At 35.6% G+C, this 16,500-nt stretch overlaps 1 protein-coding gene across 1 annotated transcript in view; it reads right to left on the reverse strand.

Moving 5' to 3' along the window:
- The window catches only part of LOC106072101 (endothelin-converting enzyme 2-like), a 28,968-nt gene extending 12,468 nt beyond the window's left edge, over positions 1-16,500 (reverse strand). Inside the window, exons 1-10 of the mRNA XM_056021230.1 lie at positions 16,408-16,500; positions 15,826-15,974; positions 13,622-13,816; positions 12,950-13,078; positions 11,713-11,883; positions 9,089-9,262; positions 8,745-8,834; positions 5,672-5,799; positions 2,978-3,200; positions 2,162-2,439 (exon numbers count right to left, since the gene is read on the reverse strand). Of these exons, the coding sequence (XP_055877205.1) occupies positions 2,162-2,439; positions 2,978-3,200; positions 5,672-5,799; positions 8,745-8,834; positions 9,089-9,262; positions 11,713-11,883; positions 12,950-13,078; positions 13,622-13,816; positions 15,826-15,921 (1,484 nt within the window). The 5' untranslated portion in view covers positions 15,922-15,974; positions 16,408-16,500. The remainder of the gene's footprint in view (positions 1-2,161; positions 2,440-2,977; positions 3,201-5,671; positions 5,800-8,744; positions 8,835-9,088; positions 9,263-11,712; positions 11,884-12,949; positions 13,079-13,621; positions 13,817-15,825; positions 15,975-16,407) is intronic.

Genomic DNA, 16,500 nt, shown 5'->3' on the forward strand with positions numbered 1-16,500 from the left:
CATGCAGTTTGTAATTACCGTGCAATTTGACCCACGTATTATGTTGTTTGTTAATTGCGTTCTATGTGTAACGAATGCATGGGAGTATGGCTCGCCAGACTTTTGTTATTTCGTCTAGGCAATTAAATTACTTGGGAAATGCGTTGGCGTTGTATTGCACCGTTAATTCTGTAAAGAATTTTTATATCGGGGGCCATTGACAGAGTTCTTTTATATTATATAATATTTAATAGCGGTCCATCTGGAGGTCCCACAGCCCAAGAAGTACAGGCGATAGGGCCATCGCCCAAATACCCATATACCCCAGTCCGTCCCTCACCTTTTGGCTTATATTTGAAAACATGAAGCAATATAGTGAATTACAGAAATAACTTTGCCTTGTCAATATATTAAATATCTACATAAGTTTACTTATTCTCATTTTTAAGAGCAACTCTGTTATAGTCATTCTCGTGTATTAGGTGAATATGAAGAATAGTTCAAGGCTGCTACGACGTCCAATGTTACTCTCTAACCGTATCTTCGATCTAGTTGGTCCTTCGCCCTAGTGAACGATTTTTTTCTTATACGACACTAACCAAATACTTTTTAAAACATGGCTTTCTTTCTTTATGTTTCTTTATGTTTCTTTATGTTTTTTTATGTTTTTTATGTTTTTTTTATGTTTCTTTATGTTTTTTTATGTTTTTTTTTATGTTTCTTTATGTTTCTTTATGTTTTTTTATGTTTCCGGTGTTCAGATAATCGAATAATCTATGCATTTTAAAAGGTTTACGGTATTCTCCTTTGCGGTGTTTACTTGCACTGTAAAATCCCAATTCTAAGCGGGCAGAACTGGCACATTTTTATTTTTATTACTTAGTTTGCAGCAGCGAAGCAGGACGTTTTGGCGCAGTCGGTTTTGGCTCGACTGTTTTGGCGCTGTTGTCGTCTTGGCGCCGCTATTTTTAGTGCAGGGACGTTTTGGCGCGAAATGTGTTGATCACAATATTTTCGCTCATTGTAATATGTCTTTAAACAAGAATGATACATCTCTATCTTTGTAAGTGTCTGGCGTATTTTTCATGTATAGAACAAGATATAGCTGTGTCCATCAACTAGCACATTTGTTTTACTAAGTGTTCAGCAGAAATCTTTTGTTATGGCGTCCTTGACCTTGTTTTGTTAATGTAGTCATCCGCAGCTTCAAATATCCGGAATTCCCAAGTTTTATTTTAGGTCTTACAGTAAGGAATTTAAATGCTCTGGCTGAAGTGCGTCTTTGTCTATTACATTCGGATCATTGTATTGTTATAATCCAATAGGCGGCGCGAGAGGATTAACTGTAGGTTCAGTTGACACACGTGAACTCAGGCACATCACTCAGAGCAATGGCTGTCGATGGACAGTACTGCTAGTACACAGATATGACTCGCGTTATGGTCATGTGATCGAAAGCCTGCGTGAACGAGAGAGACACAATGTGTGTAGGGCAGTGCAGTTCAAGATACGACAGCGAGTAGACCGGGACTCTAAGTCTGCCATGAAGTCGGTCCAGGTGGAGTCCTGAAGTGAATGTACGAGTCTAGGAAGAGATAGAGACAGTAGAGTTTATTAGTTTAGTACGGTACAGTATAGCATTTTTAGTGTTGATGTATTGCCAATTGTGTCATATTGGCTGTTTTAATTGACCATTATTAAAGCACCAGATTATTTGGAGCCTTGTTTTTCAAGTTCTTGATGTGTTAGATGTGCTGTGTTGTGTTTAGCAGTGTTCACAGAAGGCCTGATTAGGAGAGAATCGTAACAGTATGTTCCGGGTGTTTAGTAGCATGTGTATTAGGGGCAGGGGAAAGTTTCCTACAAATAACGCTTTGTTTCCCTTCAGACTTTACTTGCATGTTAAAGTACTTCCTCCTACCCCTATATCAACTTTCTTTCTATTCTTGTTGAAATCGACCATTTATAATATTCCGCATTCGGTTAACCGGACTATCGAGTATTCCGACAGACCATTCCCAATTAATCCGAATAATTGAAGTTCTACTGTACTATGTTTAAAATGTACCATTAACACACACCCCCCTAGTACAATCATTCTTTTTTTAAAGGAAGGTGACCATCAGCTTCATTGAATTGGGTGTGCACAATTTGACAGTAAAATAATGACTCCACTGCTTACGTTTCCTTTGGAGCTCTCCTGTAGGCTTGGATTTCCTTGTCAGCTTTAAACCTGGCTATGCGGACATAATTTTCTAAAAGTTCCCCTTCTACGACGTCCAGATCTTCAAACTCTTTATCCAGTTTTATTGGGTCAGTAATCCAGTCTGGATGTCCAATTTGGTTAGTCATGGATTTAGCTTTTTGTATAAGTTTTAACTTGGTCTGGGAATCTATCCAGTCTGTAACATGTAAGTTTTGGACAAACTGATGCTCTATGTCATCAAGTATGATCGCAACCTGGCAAGAAGGAAAAAACAAAAACAGCGACCTGTCAAGTAGTGAAAACAAAAGTCAAAAATGTGTAAGTAGTCAAAAGAAAAAAAAAACATCAACCTGGCAAATATTCAAAACAAAAGTTATTTTTAAAAAACAACAACCTGGCAAGTTGTAAAAAAAAAAACAACAACAACCTGGCAAGTTGTAAAAAAAAAAACAACAACAACCTGGCAAGTTGTAAAAAAAACCAACAACAACCTGGCAAGTTGTAAAAAAAAAACAACAACAACCTGGCAAGTTGTAAAAAAAAAACAACAACAACCTGGCAAGTTGTAAAAAAACCAACAACAACCTGGCAAGAAGTTAAATAAAAAACAAAAAAAACAGCCACTGTCGAGTAGTCGAAAAAAAAATCAAAAGTGAAGCAAAGTTCAATTCCTCAATAACTTCAAATGTATTCTTCTTATTATAATCTTACAGACATAGTAAATACATACATCCATACATACCTAAATACATACATACATGCATACATAGATCTGACACATTGGTTTCTTACTTTGGCAAGATTCTCCGTAGAGAAGTGGTTCTCTACATAGAGAGCACTTACTGCGAACCCCATCTGATTTGTCGACAGTTCTACGCACTTCGATGCACGGGGATTACCTGTTGAGACGGACCTTTCTTCTTTAGCTATTCTCTTAATAAAGCTCGATTCTTTCGAAGGGAAGTAATCATGTGCTGCTAATATGAAGTTGTAAGTAATATAGTTTGCTAACACTCTGAAATGTCCAGAAATTAAAACAAGATTTAAAATGAAAATCCTTTTTTTTTTAAACTAGCTAAACACTAAATTGGTTTCTAATATTTAAATATTTAGCTTCGGTAAAGTTAATTGAAGAAAATGTACAATACTCTTATCGACTCTGCTTTTATCATACTTTTAACTGAATTACAAAAATAACTAAAACACTTTTATGTAGATTTAAATTCTGCAACAATAAGATCTAAATATACGAAAAATAGACTTATTATGTTTGACCCAGTGTTCAAATGAGTCAACTTATTCTAATGTTCGGTCATTCAACTATAAGCAACACATTATGCTATTTTCGCCGCAAACCATTAAATCCTTCTAAATCTTTTATCATACTATGCTCCAGAAATAAATTAAAATGTTCTGGAGAGAGTGTGCTTCCCTCTCACAGTCCCATGGAATCAACACCCCTGAGTGGCCAAAGGACGAACTCAATAGGCTACAGTGGAGCGACGAAAGCTGACACAGTCATAGTGTAAGGAATGACTCACTAACACAAGTCATCATTCAGGGTACAGAGAAGGAAGCATAAAGAAAGGGCCAAAAAGCTGGCTGGACAACGTAATTGAATGGACCGGCCCTTGTCTTGATAACCCGCTAAGAACAGCCGCTGACCGGATGGGCTTGATGACGTAAACCAGTGATGCCCAAAATACGGCCCGCGGGCCAGATCCGGCCCACGACGTGATTCCATCCGGCCCGCCGAAATGTAGGCACAAAATGTAGAAAATCCCCCCTTTCCCCCCCCCCTCCCAAAAAAAAAAGAATTAGAAGGTGCAAAAATGTATCTGTACTTACGTTAGGGGCTTAGAGCCCTCAATTTTTCCCCTGATTGATTGATACCATGACATTTAACATTTGTGCGTTTATGAAATAGGTATCTGAGTGTCGAATGTACGTTTTCAACCAAGAAAAGTGACACGTTTCTTTACTTTTTTTTTGTGGAACATGATAATAGGCCAACATATTTTTTTTTATAAAGAAAGTGTGGCTATTTAAAAAAAACAACAACATATAAACGATATTATGAAACAAATATGACGGCATTCTTGGTTTGTGCCGCGATTGTAAAACTAAGCCTAGAAATTGGAGGATTGATGGAAATATTTTACCGAAAAGAGACAGGAAAATGACTCGGTTGTAGAACTAGCACATATTCTAAGTACAGAGATGAAGCCCAATGTTGCTGATATTTTAAGTAGAGAAATGAAGCTATCTTCTGAGGCGGGGAAAAAAGATACATTTCAAATATCCCATTAATTAATGAAGCACAGGATCTACGGGTTTCGTCTATCGTTTTTGTAGGCCTACGTTTTCGTTCATGTGGCCCGCGACACGAGTGTCGGAAATTAAAATGGCCCGCAGGTCGAATTAGGTTGGGCATCATTGACGTAAACTGTCTCAGCATCCTGACCACGAGAGTCAAAGGACAGTTACTACGATGGTGAATGGACACTACCATATTGTTGTACACAGCTGTTGACCTGTAGCACCAGATTGCTAGAAGACAACTAAACCACTGTGGGCGTAGGATAGTTGTAATATACAACTTGAAATCACTTGAACCATCTTGTCTTGTAAAAACAACAACAACTAAATGTTATTATAAGTCAACCTACAACTTGAGATGAATTGAAAAAAGCTGTTCGATTGAAACAAAGATCACTCTCTATCACAACATTCCTTTAACTCTGGAATCTTGAGGTCATTTTGCATACGCTTACGACAGTGCCGCTTATCTTTGCATCTAACATTCAATATACTCCTCCCTCACTACAACTAACGATACTCCCCTCTCTGTATCGCCTAGGAACCACTCTCTAACACATAGCAACCACTCACTCAGCTCAGCTCAGCCCCTGAGCATTGTATCATTATCAACTTTTAGAACGACAGTCACAGTGATAGATGACATACTTTCAAATTTAAGCTACGCAAATATTTACGCTAGAAACAATGTCTTTCTTTTCCACAAACAAACACTCTAGCGTGCAGATAAAAAGACAAACACAGTTAGTCTGAGATAGATAAACAGATATACTAAGATAAGAGATAGGATAAGACAAGATAATTTTTATTGGTCCAATCGAATAGAAATTCAATTTGATTACAATTGACCACCTCAGCGTAACTACTGTAACAATAACAATATTGGTGCAAATACGAACAACATTCACACACGAAACATACACATTCACAACCAGCGCTTAACGAATTAGACTACCATGTACTCCCGATGACGACAAATTGATTAATGGATTGATAGTAAGTAGATATGATGTTTTAAAATTTTAATAGCAATTTTAATTCTTTTTTCACTAATGAATTGACTTAATTGACTGATTGCTGTGAATCCACAACAATAATGTATATATATATATATATATACAATTTAGCCCAATCCATAATATGTGATAATTAAAATATTGTATTTACTCTTTCTCAGTTTTCAGTATGACGTTTTTGAGCTTCTGAAAATATTTTGGAGTTTCTACAATGATGTCATCATCTTGAGTTAGAAAATTTTGACCAGCAATAGCAGTGAAAAATTTTTCTATGTCAATCTGTAAAGTATATAATAGAAGAAATATATATTATTTAATTAATATATAACTATTTATGTGAAAAGTCTACTATAAACTCAAATTATATATTTAAAAAAAAACTTAGAAATTTATAATAGTAGTGGACTGTTACTTCAATTTAATTATACAGTTTAGATAAAAAAAATTTCTATTAAAAGAGAAAGATATATGTTTAAAAAGGTTTAGAAAGAGATTTGGTATGGAAATATTCATAAATAAAGCGCATTGGATATTGCGTGTACAGATCATGAAAGTTACAATACATTATGTATTTAAAAAATCAGTGGCGTGGCAAGCCATCCGTGAGTTAGGGTTTAGGAATGTGACGTAAGCCACCCGATAAGTTGAGTGTGACAGAACCTTAATTGAGCAATACTGTATGTAATGTAAGAACACTGTATGTACTGTATGTAATGTAAGAACACTGTATGTACTGTATGTAATGTAAGAACACTGTATGTACTGTACGTAATGTAAGAACACTGTATGTACTGTATGTAATGTAAGAACACTGTGTGTACTGTATGTAATGTAAGAACACTGTATGTACTGTATGTAATGTAAGAACACTGTATGTACTGTATGTAATATACGAACACATAGCCAAGAAAACCATTCATAAAACAGACACACAATGTACATATGTTTCTCATCAGGAAAAAACAAACAGAACGAGATTCCCTGACCTCTGGTCATTTGAAAAGTCAAAGTCATTTTAGGACTTCCCAGGATTCCTAGTTATATATAACGTAACAGTTTTGGGGAGTATGTACAGAGTTGTATACAGCTTAATCTTTATATATTCTTAATGTGTATTGTTTGCCTTACATATAGGAACCTGTAGAGAATGGAATGGGTTGCCTGAATCAGCCTGGAAACCAATGACTTGCAAAAGTTTAAGTCATTGATTAAAATGCATGACTTGATTGATATATATGAAATGCAGAGTATATAATTATCTTCTCTTAAATATATTGTTATAAACTTTGTGGTGGCACAGAGAGGGGTAGTGGTGTGTGTGTGTAGTCAGCCGACGCAAATCGCCCCAGGCCAGCGCTAGACGAGCGGTCAACCGTGACGAGCTACGACTGTCAGCCGAGTCGTGTCAACAGGACGGTTCGGGAAGGATCGCAGCGTCACAAGAGTTTTAGTCACCTGACCACCTAGAAACGTCGAGCGGCGTTCTGTCCGGTTCTAGAAGGCCAGCTGGGACCCTATATAAAGAGCGGAGGTGTCGCAGTCAAGACGGTTCACGACAGAAAGGAGGTTCACGACAAGAGTTCAGAACACGGTCGACTACAGCACAGTTCAGCGGTGTGGTTCTGTACGGAGCATTACGACGGTTCAGTGCGGAGTACTATCAAGTACAGTTGAGACGAACGGCGTCTTGATCTTGGTCTGTGATCGAGTCCGACACAACGAGCCTAGTGTGTGAAGTCAGTCCTGAACTGTTGAACCCAGTGCAAGCCCGGAACGAGACGGAGAGGCTAGTGCAAGAGTTGATACGGCGGAACGGTGTTATCGGAAAGATATTTGTACAGTGTACGTGTTGCCAATTGTACAGTGTTGGCTGTTATTTATTCAACTATTAAAGTGTTACGTTACTTTGGAGCCCTGAGTTGTCAAGTTCTTTAAGTTGGTGGTGTAAGGTGCAGTTTGCAGAGAGCCTTGATAGTGAGATTCGTAACAATATAAATAGATATAAATATATATAAGATTAGAAGATACAAGTTTAATAATTAGGAATAATAGGAATAGTAATTTGTTTGACAGAAAGGGAAAGTGTTTGACAATGGCGGGGCTAGTAAACACAAGACCAGGATTTAAGGAAGATTAACGAAATTTAAGCAGACTACATTTGACGGTGGGTTGCTTATGAACGTAGAGATTTAGCTTGACGACTTAAATAAAATAGGTTCAATTTAAACAGTTTTGATATGTTTTCCCATACAGGAGCCCGGACCGAAATGAACCCCTTACCGCCATGGTAGCCACGTCAATGTCAACATCCAAATATTATTTTTTTTTGTGCACTTTTGATTACTTCCGCATTTTAACAATCGCCGCGTCCTTGACATTGCTTGTTCTGTCTGTCTGGTCACGCGCTTGACTCGTTCGGACTTCTCAATGGTCCTGGGTTCATACCCTGGGCGCTCCCATCCCCCGTCGTCCTGCGGAGGTTTGGACTAGGAAGTAAATTACCTTTAACTCTGAAGGCACAATCGAAACATGGGAAAAAAATGTTACAAACAAATATCTTAAAAAATCTGCATCCATTACCCTTTTTTATTCTCATACTTTTGGTTCTTATGTCTGCATTGTTCCAATTTTTTTTTCATCGATTTCTTACTGTATGCTATTGCTTAAATCACGTATACCAGATACAAATCAAAATGCAAAGTGCAGACGACTCTATTTTAGTATTTAATAAACCAGAGTATGAAAATCCCCTAGAGATGGAGAAATTAAACATAATGTATTGGTCAGTGCTTTAATCAAAGAAATGAACAGCCCTGGTTAGAGAGTAGGCCCTAAAAGTTGATGACGTCATATGACGGTCTCCCTTGTAATGTTACATTTCAATATTTCGATAAAGAAAAACTTAACGTAGAATATTTAAAAAAAAAATGCATTTTCTGACTCAGTGTAGATTAAAGGACCCTCTTGTAGCTCCATTAGACTGGTCTGTTTTAAGGCAATGATCAGCCCTTAAATGTAATGACTCGAAGCTCATTAGATTGGCTCGGCTCATTTCTGAAGGTCGGGGGTTGTCACGTGGCTGCCGAATGGAAACATAGATGTAGAACTGCATTTAAAAAAATTGTAACAGTAATCTTTGGTGCCCCAACGACTGTATTCTCTGAACCGCAAAACATGAGACAGGCAAGTCAAAGGTCATAGAAATAGAAATAAAAGAAATTTACCCAAGATCCTAGTAGTGTCTGAAACTCTCTCAGGGTCATTTTATTGTAAGACTTGAATGGATTCACGAGCTCTTCTTTAGGAATGAATATCTAGGTAAAAAAACAACTTTTATATAGACATATGAATTAATTTTTTAGCCAAAACATTTTTCAATCGTTACTGAAATTTAAATTGAAATTATTTTACGCCATCAGAAAACGAAATCGCAGCATAATATTTAAATAAATATTATATGTATATATATATATCATGGGCGTAGACGGGGGGGGGTTGGGGGTTCAACCCCCCCCCCCCGAAATGAAATCCTGGCTACGCCCATGATATATATATAAAGCTATTGTACCTTAGAGAGTTTCTTTTCAAATTCAAATACTTGATCCATTTTGGTTCGGGCTGTTTCTTCCTGTCCTCCTAAGGCCACTCCAAGCGAGGAGGTTGCGTTCACAAACAACGCTTTGAATTCTGGGGTATCATACGTACTCAGATGGTCAGCGTCAAGGAGACCACTCTGCTTGATCTGAATTAGAGGCAGACGACAATCAGAAAGCAACGACGTCAGAATGTTTACTGTAACTTGATCAAATGGGAGGAACCAAAAGCAAGTGTGTGTGTGTGTTTATTAATGGAGTTCGATGTTTGGAAGAATAAACTGAAAGATCGTTTTCATTTTGTTTAAAGTTTTGCAGATCCTAGACCCTAAAGTCACCCTCCTTCGGTAAAACCTGTAGAAAACTTAACAGATGCATAGCACATTATCTGTCAGATTAGCACACCGCAGCTCTCACTTCATCTGCTTCACAGACTTAATTCTAAGACAAGACTTAATTCTAAGACGAGACTTAATTCTAAGACTTAATTCTAAGACAAGACTTAATTCTAAGACTGAATTCTAAGACTTAATTCTAAGACTTAATTCTAAGACAAGACTTAATTCTTAATTCTAAGACTAAAACTTAATTCTAAGAGTAAGACTTAATTCTAAGACTTAAATCTAAGACTTAAATCTAAGTTTAATTCAAAGACTTAACTCTAAGACTTAATTCTAAGACTTAATTCTAAGACTTAAATCTAAGTTTTAATTCTAAGACTTAACTCTAAGACTTAATTCTAAGACTTAATTCTAAAACTTAATTCTAAGACTTAATTCTAAGACTTAAATCTAAGTTTTTATTCTAAGACTTAACTCTAAGACTTAATTCTAAGACTTAATTTTAAGACTTAATTCTAAGACTAAATTCTAAGACTTAATTCTAAGACTTAATTCTAAGAGTAAGACTTTATTCTGAGACTTAATTCTAAGACTTAATTCTAAAACTTAATTCTAAGACTTAATTCTAAGACTTAAATCTAAGTTTTTATTCTAAGACTTAACTCTAAGACTTAATTCTAAGACTTAATTTTAAGACTTAATTCTAAGACTAAATTCTAAGACTTAATTCTAAGACTTAATTCTAAGAGTAAGACTTTATTCTGAGACTTAATTCTAAGACTTAATTCTAAGACTAAAACTTAATTCTAAGAGTAAGACTTAATTCTAAGAGTAAGACTTTATTCTGATACTTACTTCTAAGACTTAATTCTAAGTTTTAATTCTAAGAGTAAGACTTTATTCTGATACTTACTTCTAAGACTTAATTCTAAGTTTTAATTCTAAGACTTAATTCTAAGACTTAATTCTAAGACGTATTTCTAAGACTAAGAGGTAATTCTAAGACTAAGACTTAGGTTAATTATAAAACTAAGACTAAGACTGATTGAAAAACATAACTGGAAATTTGTTTTGAGTTGATTGAGTGACTACACACAGAAGTTCATTGAGTGACTACACACAGAAGTTCATTGAGTGACTGCACACAGAAGTTCATTAAGTGACTACACACAGAAGTTCATTAAGTGACTACACACAGAAGTTCATCGAGTGACTGCACACAGAAGTTCATTAAGTGACTACACACAGAAGTTCATTAAGTGACTACACACAGAAGTTCATCGAGTGACTGCACACAGAAGTTCATTGAGTGACTACACACAGAAGTTCATTAAGTGACTACACACAGAAGCTCATTAAGTGACTACACACAGAAGTTCATTAAGTGAATACACACAGAAGTTCATTAAGTGACTACACACAGAAGTTCATTAAGTGACTACACACAGAAGTTCATTGAGTGACTACACACAGAAGTTCATTGAGTGACTACACACAGAAAATACATATTTCTTGAGTGTTTTCCCCTCCTCAAGTTAACGAGTATTGCTGATAAAGGAATAAATTACTTTGTCTGGTCAAAACATTCCTTTCTCGGATCAAGCTAAATTTCTCATTAATTTTTCATAGTCGACAAAAATACACAAATCAATCAAAAAATTAGCCAATAGTAAATAGTTAATTAATTTTGTTTTCTTAAGAAAGAAGGGCGCTAAACTCTGCCAACTTGAGATAAATGACAATAATAAGCGGTTATTTCCCTTGGATAACTTTTTTTTTTATTTTTGTAAAGGTTTTTTTATTCTTTTGAATGTTGTACCATTCAGTTCTATTTATAATGGACAGAAGTCGCCCACGCAGTAGTTACGAGCAGATAGTGGTTGTCTTCTATAACAGCTTTTTGCTACTGAGCTGTTAACTCTTTCGGGGCATTGCCAAATTGTATGACTGACAGTTATGTAACTGATACGTAATGGGAGGGTTTGTAGATTTATTTTGATTAGCTGAATATTACAAGATTATTTCTTTGCTCTCTATGGGAGAATAGGGTTAAGAAAGCGTGTTACTGACCAATAGTTTTGAGATGTCATTTCTCAGTAAATATCTCAGTTAGTGCTTCCTGATGCCCATTGGTTGAGCCACGCGTCTTTATGATTGCTGGCTAACATTGGCTTGACTGTGCTGTCATTTACTAGTGAATAGCTATCTGTAGTACATATATAAATGTAAAAATGTATATTCGTTAAATATTTACATACGTGTAGTATATTGCGAGACCCATTTTTGGCATCTTTGTAGATATATGTTGACCAGAGGCTGGTCCCCCAAAGGTAGTGGCTTTTCTCTAGAGCTTTTTGTAGAGACCATTTTTGTCTGTCCCATCCTCCTGGGGTCGGACTGACTGTCCAGGATCCTAAGTCATCAATTAGCTATAGGTAGATGAAATATATTGTAACCTTATGTATAAGTTATTTAAAATATTAAGATCATGGTTCATACGACAATTAGTAAGACTAAATTAATAATTTAGGTTATTCGAATATACAATGTTTTGTTTCATTTAAAATACAATAATATTTTTTTAAAATATACACAGTAAAAAAGGTAAACTAGATAAAATTGTTTCCAAAAATCTCGATTTGGATCCATGTTTTATTGTATGATTGACAAAACAATTTTTACCAAATTATAAACGTTACAATAAAGTCGAGTTTTATTACATTGTTAATGTTTTATAGAACTATAAACAAAATGCAATAATTTCAAATCAATTTTTACAGTTCAGTTTTCAATTCTGTACTAACCACAATTACTTCCCTTTCCCATCATCAAACAGTCACCCACTGCGTCCCGCCCGCAGTTATGCACTCTCCATTCATAAAGTTTAGAATGCTCACTTTAAACTCTTATCACTTACAATGTTAATTTGTTTTAACTCATTTACTCCTACAGATCTTCCAAATCAGACTACTCCATGATTTATACTCATTACAAATTAACACTAATTGTCTACTGAATATAATACATGGAATAAGATTATAACTCTATGGCTTCTGAAATGGAGAAGCATTGAGCCATTAGCCGTGGTTATTTAAAAAATAAAAGAAATATGTACAAAAAGGTCGAAAGTTATTTTGTTTCACTTGATTGGAAACTGTCTCTCAGATTTCCCTAACATCCACAGATGACATTCAGATATTGGGCCTATTTATAAGTCTAGACATTATATAAATAAATCTAATAAGATTTTCGGATACACAGAGGGTATTAATGAAGAAGTATTTAGATAGTGAAATAATAACATGTTTAATTTAAAAAATCATTATTATTATTGTTAACAAACTCATTCTGACAATTTTGGGGAGTCCTTGACAAAGTGGAGACCCTAAGCTACACTAGCTACAGGCTCTGTTTTATTTATATAAAAATCCTCCAATACATCCACGAATTCATAGCCATTGTGATCGGCAAAATGCATTTGACTAATTGTCTTACCTTTGTAAGAGGCTTAAATCCTTGAGACTCAATGGAGTCTGTGTCCAGGCATGTTTTGTAGAGAATTTTCAATTTTCGTATCGCTGTAGAGTTGTGTCCCTTGAATGTGACATCATCGCTTTGCAATAGCTACAAAAATAGAAGGCATTTTGGAAGATAATGTAAACCTACCTTGTACTTACTGCGAAGACTGAGAACTTTTAAAAAACTGATTTTATGAACTTAAACAGTGGTTCTAAAAATATATTACATCTTGACATCATATTCGTCTATATTTTGCATTTAATCTTTTAGCATTTCTAAATAAATTTTGCAATTATTCCAATTCAATTGATTCCAAAAACAATATAGTATCTTTAGAAGTATAATTATCATCTACATAAAAGTTTACATTGATTTGAGTATTGAATTGATTGTTCTAGCTTTTGAGTATAACTAATGCATCCATTCTTTTATTGTTTGTTAGAGAGAGAAAGAGAAAGAGGGAGAGGGAGATAGATAGATAGATAGATAGATAGATAGATAGATAGATAGATAGATAGATAGATAGATAGATAGATAGAAAGATAGATTGATAGACAGATAGATAGATAGGTAGATAGATAGTCCTAATAATGCTTTTAATAAGTTATATAAAGTAGAAAAATAAACATCATTTTAAAAAAAGTCTACCTGAATAAGTTGTTCATTTATTTTTGACTTCATTGTATCCATTACAATCCATCGGCTTTGTTTCTCAGGCAATGGATTATTACGGAGCCATCCACCACATGAGAACTGGTACATGTCTTCACATGGATCAACACTTGTATCCATCATGCTAGCGATTTGTTGACTCGTATTGATACATTCATCTGTTTGACAAGCCTAATGCACAACAAAACTACAATACATTCATCTGTTTGAGAAGCCTAATGCACAACAAAACTACAATACATTCATCTGTTTGACAAGCCTAATGCAAAACAAAACTACAATTAAAAAAATGTCTATGTTTATTTAAAGCATGATAGCCTGCTAAAACTAACATCCGATGCAAGTCTGATTTGTCGCTTGAACCTGAATACGTCAAGGTTCATGTAAACAAAAAGATGGTGTGGCCGAGTGGTAAAGCCCTTAGCTTTCGAACAGAGTATTTCATGTTCGAATCCTAGTGAACACAGGGATTTTTTTTTTTTAATTTGGGATCTTAGACCACCTCTGAGCCCACCCAGCTCTATTGGGTACCTTACAATCCTTGTGGAAGGCGGTTGGACCATGTGCTGGCCATGACACCCTTGTTAACCTTGGGCCTAGAAACAAATGATCTTTACATAATCTGGCCTATAGATGACATGGTGTTAAATGGCAACTTTACTTAATTATGGTGAAATTAAAGTCTTGGTGTCCACATAAATAGCACCAGCGTTTGCCTATTAAATCTTAATTCAAGCTATATTAACTTCTTGGCAAAGTATTTTGCCTGTCCAAATAATAGAAAATCAAGAGTCAAACAGGGAAAAGGAACTTCCGGTGGGCTTCTGAAATGCATGTTTTTGGAGAAGGCGATGGTTGGGCTCTTCCACCACGTACTACGCCATAAGCATCGCACGCTATGATGGCATAATACAGACATTTAGTGACTATACATTGTGGCAGTATGAAGCAATCACTACTGTGATGTGCACCTGCGAATGGATGACGTGGAAGACCCTCGTAAAGATCGATGACTGGGCGTCCAAATTGGCCCGAGCATTTCTATATCGTTCGGCCCATAATTTGTATATAATATGATAGGCATCCAATTCTACCTGTCCTCAAAATCATAATGTTAAGTTTAATTAAGTATTCCTTTCCGAACTTGCACTCTATGAGGCAGAAGATACACAGGTTCCTGTAGAGGCCATCTGTTTTTTGTGGCCCACGGTTAACGAGGGTGTCTTGTGACTTTTGTCAAACACAACGACCAACCACCGTTACTTTTCCGCAACTAAAATCAGGGTAACAAATAGAGCTGGGTGGATCTTTACCAGGATTTGATCAAGGGACTTCCCGGTTCGTAAGCCAAGCTTTTCCACTTAGCCACCGCGCCTCTTATCTACGGATGTAATCTATTACATTAATTTGGAAAAACGTGTTCGATAAAATTAGTATTACACTGTACAGGCTGTAAAAGATGTATTTTTTTTAAACACGACTCTCAACGAGTCAGCACTATAAGAGAATACTATAAAACCTTCTAACAATTCAATGCGTGTCATAGTGGCATCCATGCGGCCAATTCGTTGACCTTACGGCCCATTTTGGGTACCGGCCCACCGTACATTTGCCCAGATACCCATATAGCCAGTCCGCCCCTGGATGAGACTAATCCTAATAGTCACATACCGAGATTGAATCATCAAACAAAGAATCCTGATGCCTGAAGAGCATCTCGCCCACATAGTAAAACCGTCAAGAAAGTCGAATGAGATTCACGGGACGTAATCCTAATATAATATAATATAATATAATATAATATAATATAAATATAAATGTAAAATAAAAATAACATGTAGGGTAATTAAATCAGCGGAAGTCCCAGGCGCAGGCTCGACCCTTATGAACATTTTCTTGAATTCCTTTGAAACATTTCAACATGGGACAGTCTAAAATAAAATAAAAAGTTTGAACAATGGACCTCATTCACCAATCGTAAACAAACAACATTTAGCCACGTGATTCTCTATCTCTTCTATACAAATAAATATCTAATTTTAATCAACAATGGTTATCACGTGACAGTTTTTTTTTCGGTGTTTTATTAATATTATCACGTGACCGTTCTTTTTTTTTTTTTTTTTTTGGGTGAATGAGGTCCATTGGAACATTTTACTCCGTGCCAACACAATACTTACAGTCTGTTTATTATTCTGTGCCAAATAAAATCCAATCGCACAGGTCACGTGGTATGACAGCAAGGCAAAAACAATCCACATCTTCAATGAAGACATGACGAACTTGTATCAAGTACTAGTCCCGAATCGTCTTCTGCGATACTTGAATTCTATACAAGATGTTTTAATCATATTAGTATAGATTGGCTACAATTTCAGCTACTTTATAATCTTTTTTTTTTTTAAGTCCAACCACACACATCCATAATACTTTCCACGAACATTTTTAGCCACCCATTAAAACTACGCGAATCGACTTCCTAAGCATTACTGAATAAAAGTTCCCTGTAGTACAAAAAACGAATCTTGAGAAATAACATTGAACTGTGCATAATTCGCGCATGATTTATGTCTAGATTCCAGGCCCCATAAAACATCTGACAAATTGTATAGGATAGCTTCCTAAAATAAATCATAAAAAAAACCTCTACGTCATTATATGAAAAGTGAAAGAAAAGTTACAATTATTAAAGGAATTACACTGGAACAAGGACACGCGTGTGTAGTAAACTGTTACAATATACGGCATAAATTCATACTTACATATACTCTGTTATAAGCAGAAAGAAATATATAGGCCTATATATATATATAAATAATAATGCTTGGAATCAATTCTTACTTGTAGAGTTTTGT

Source organism: Biomphalaria glabrata, chromosome 2 (assembly GCF_947242115.1).
Source record: "Biomphalaria glabrata chromosome 2, xgBioGlab47.1, whole genome shotgun sequence".
In the NCBI taxonomy this organism is placed as follows: Eukaryota; Metazoa; Mollusca; class Gastropoda; family Planorbidae; genus Biomphalaria; species Biomphalaria glabrata.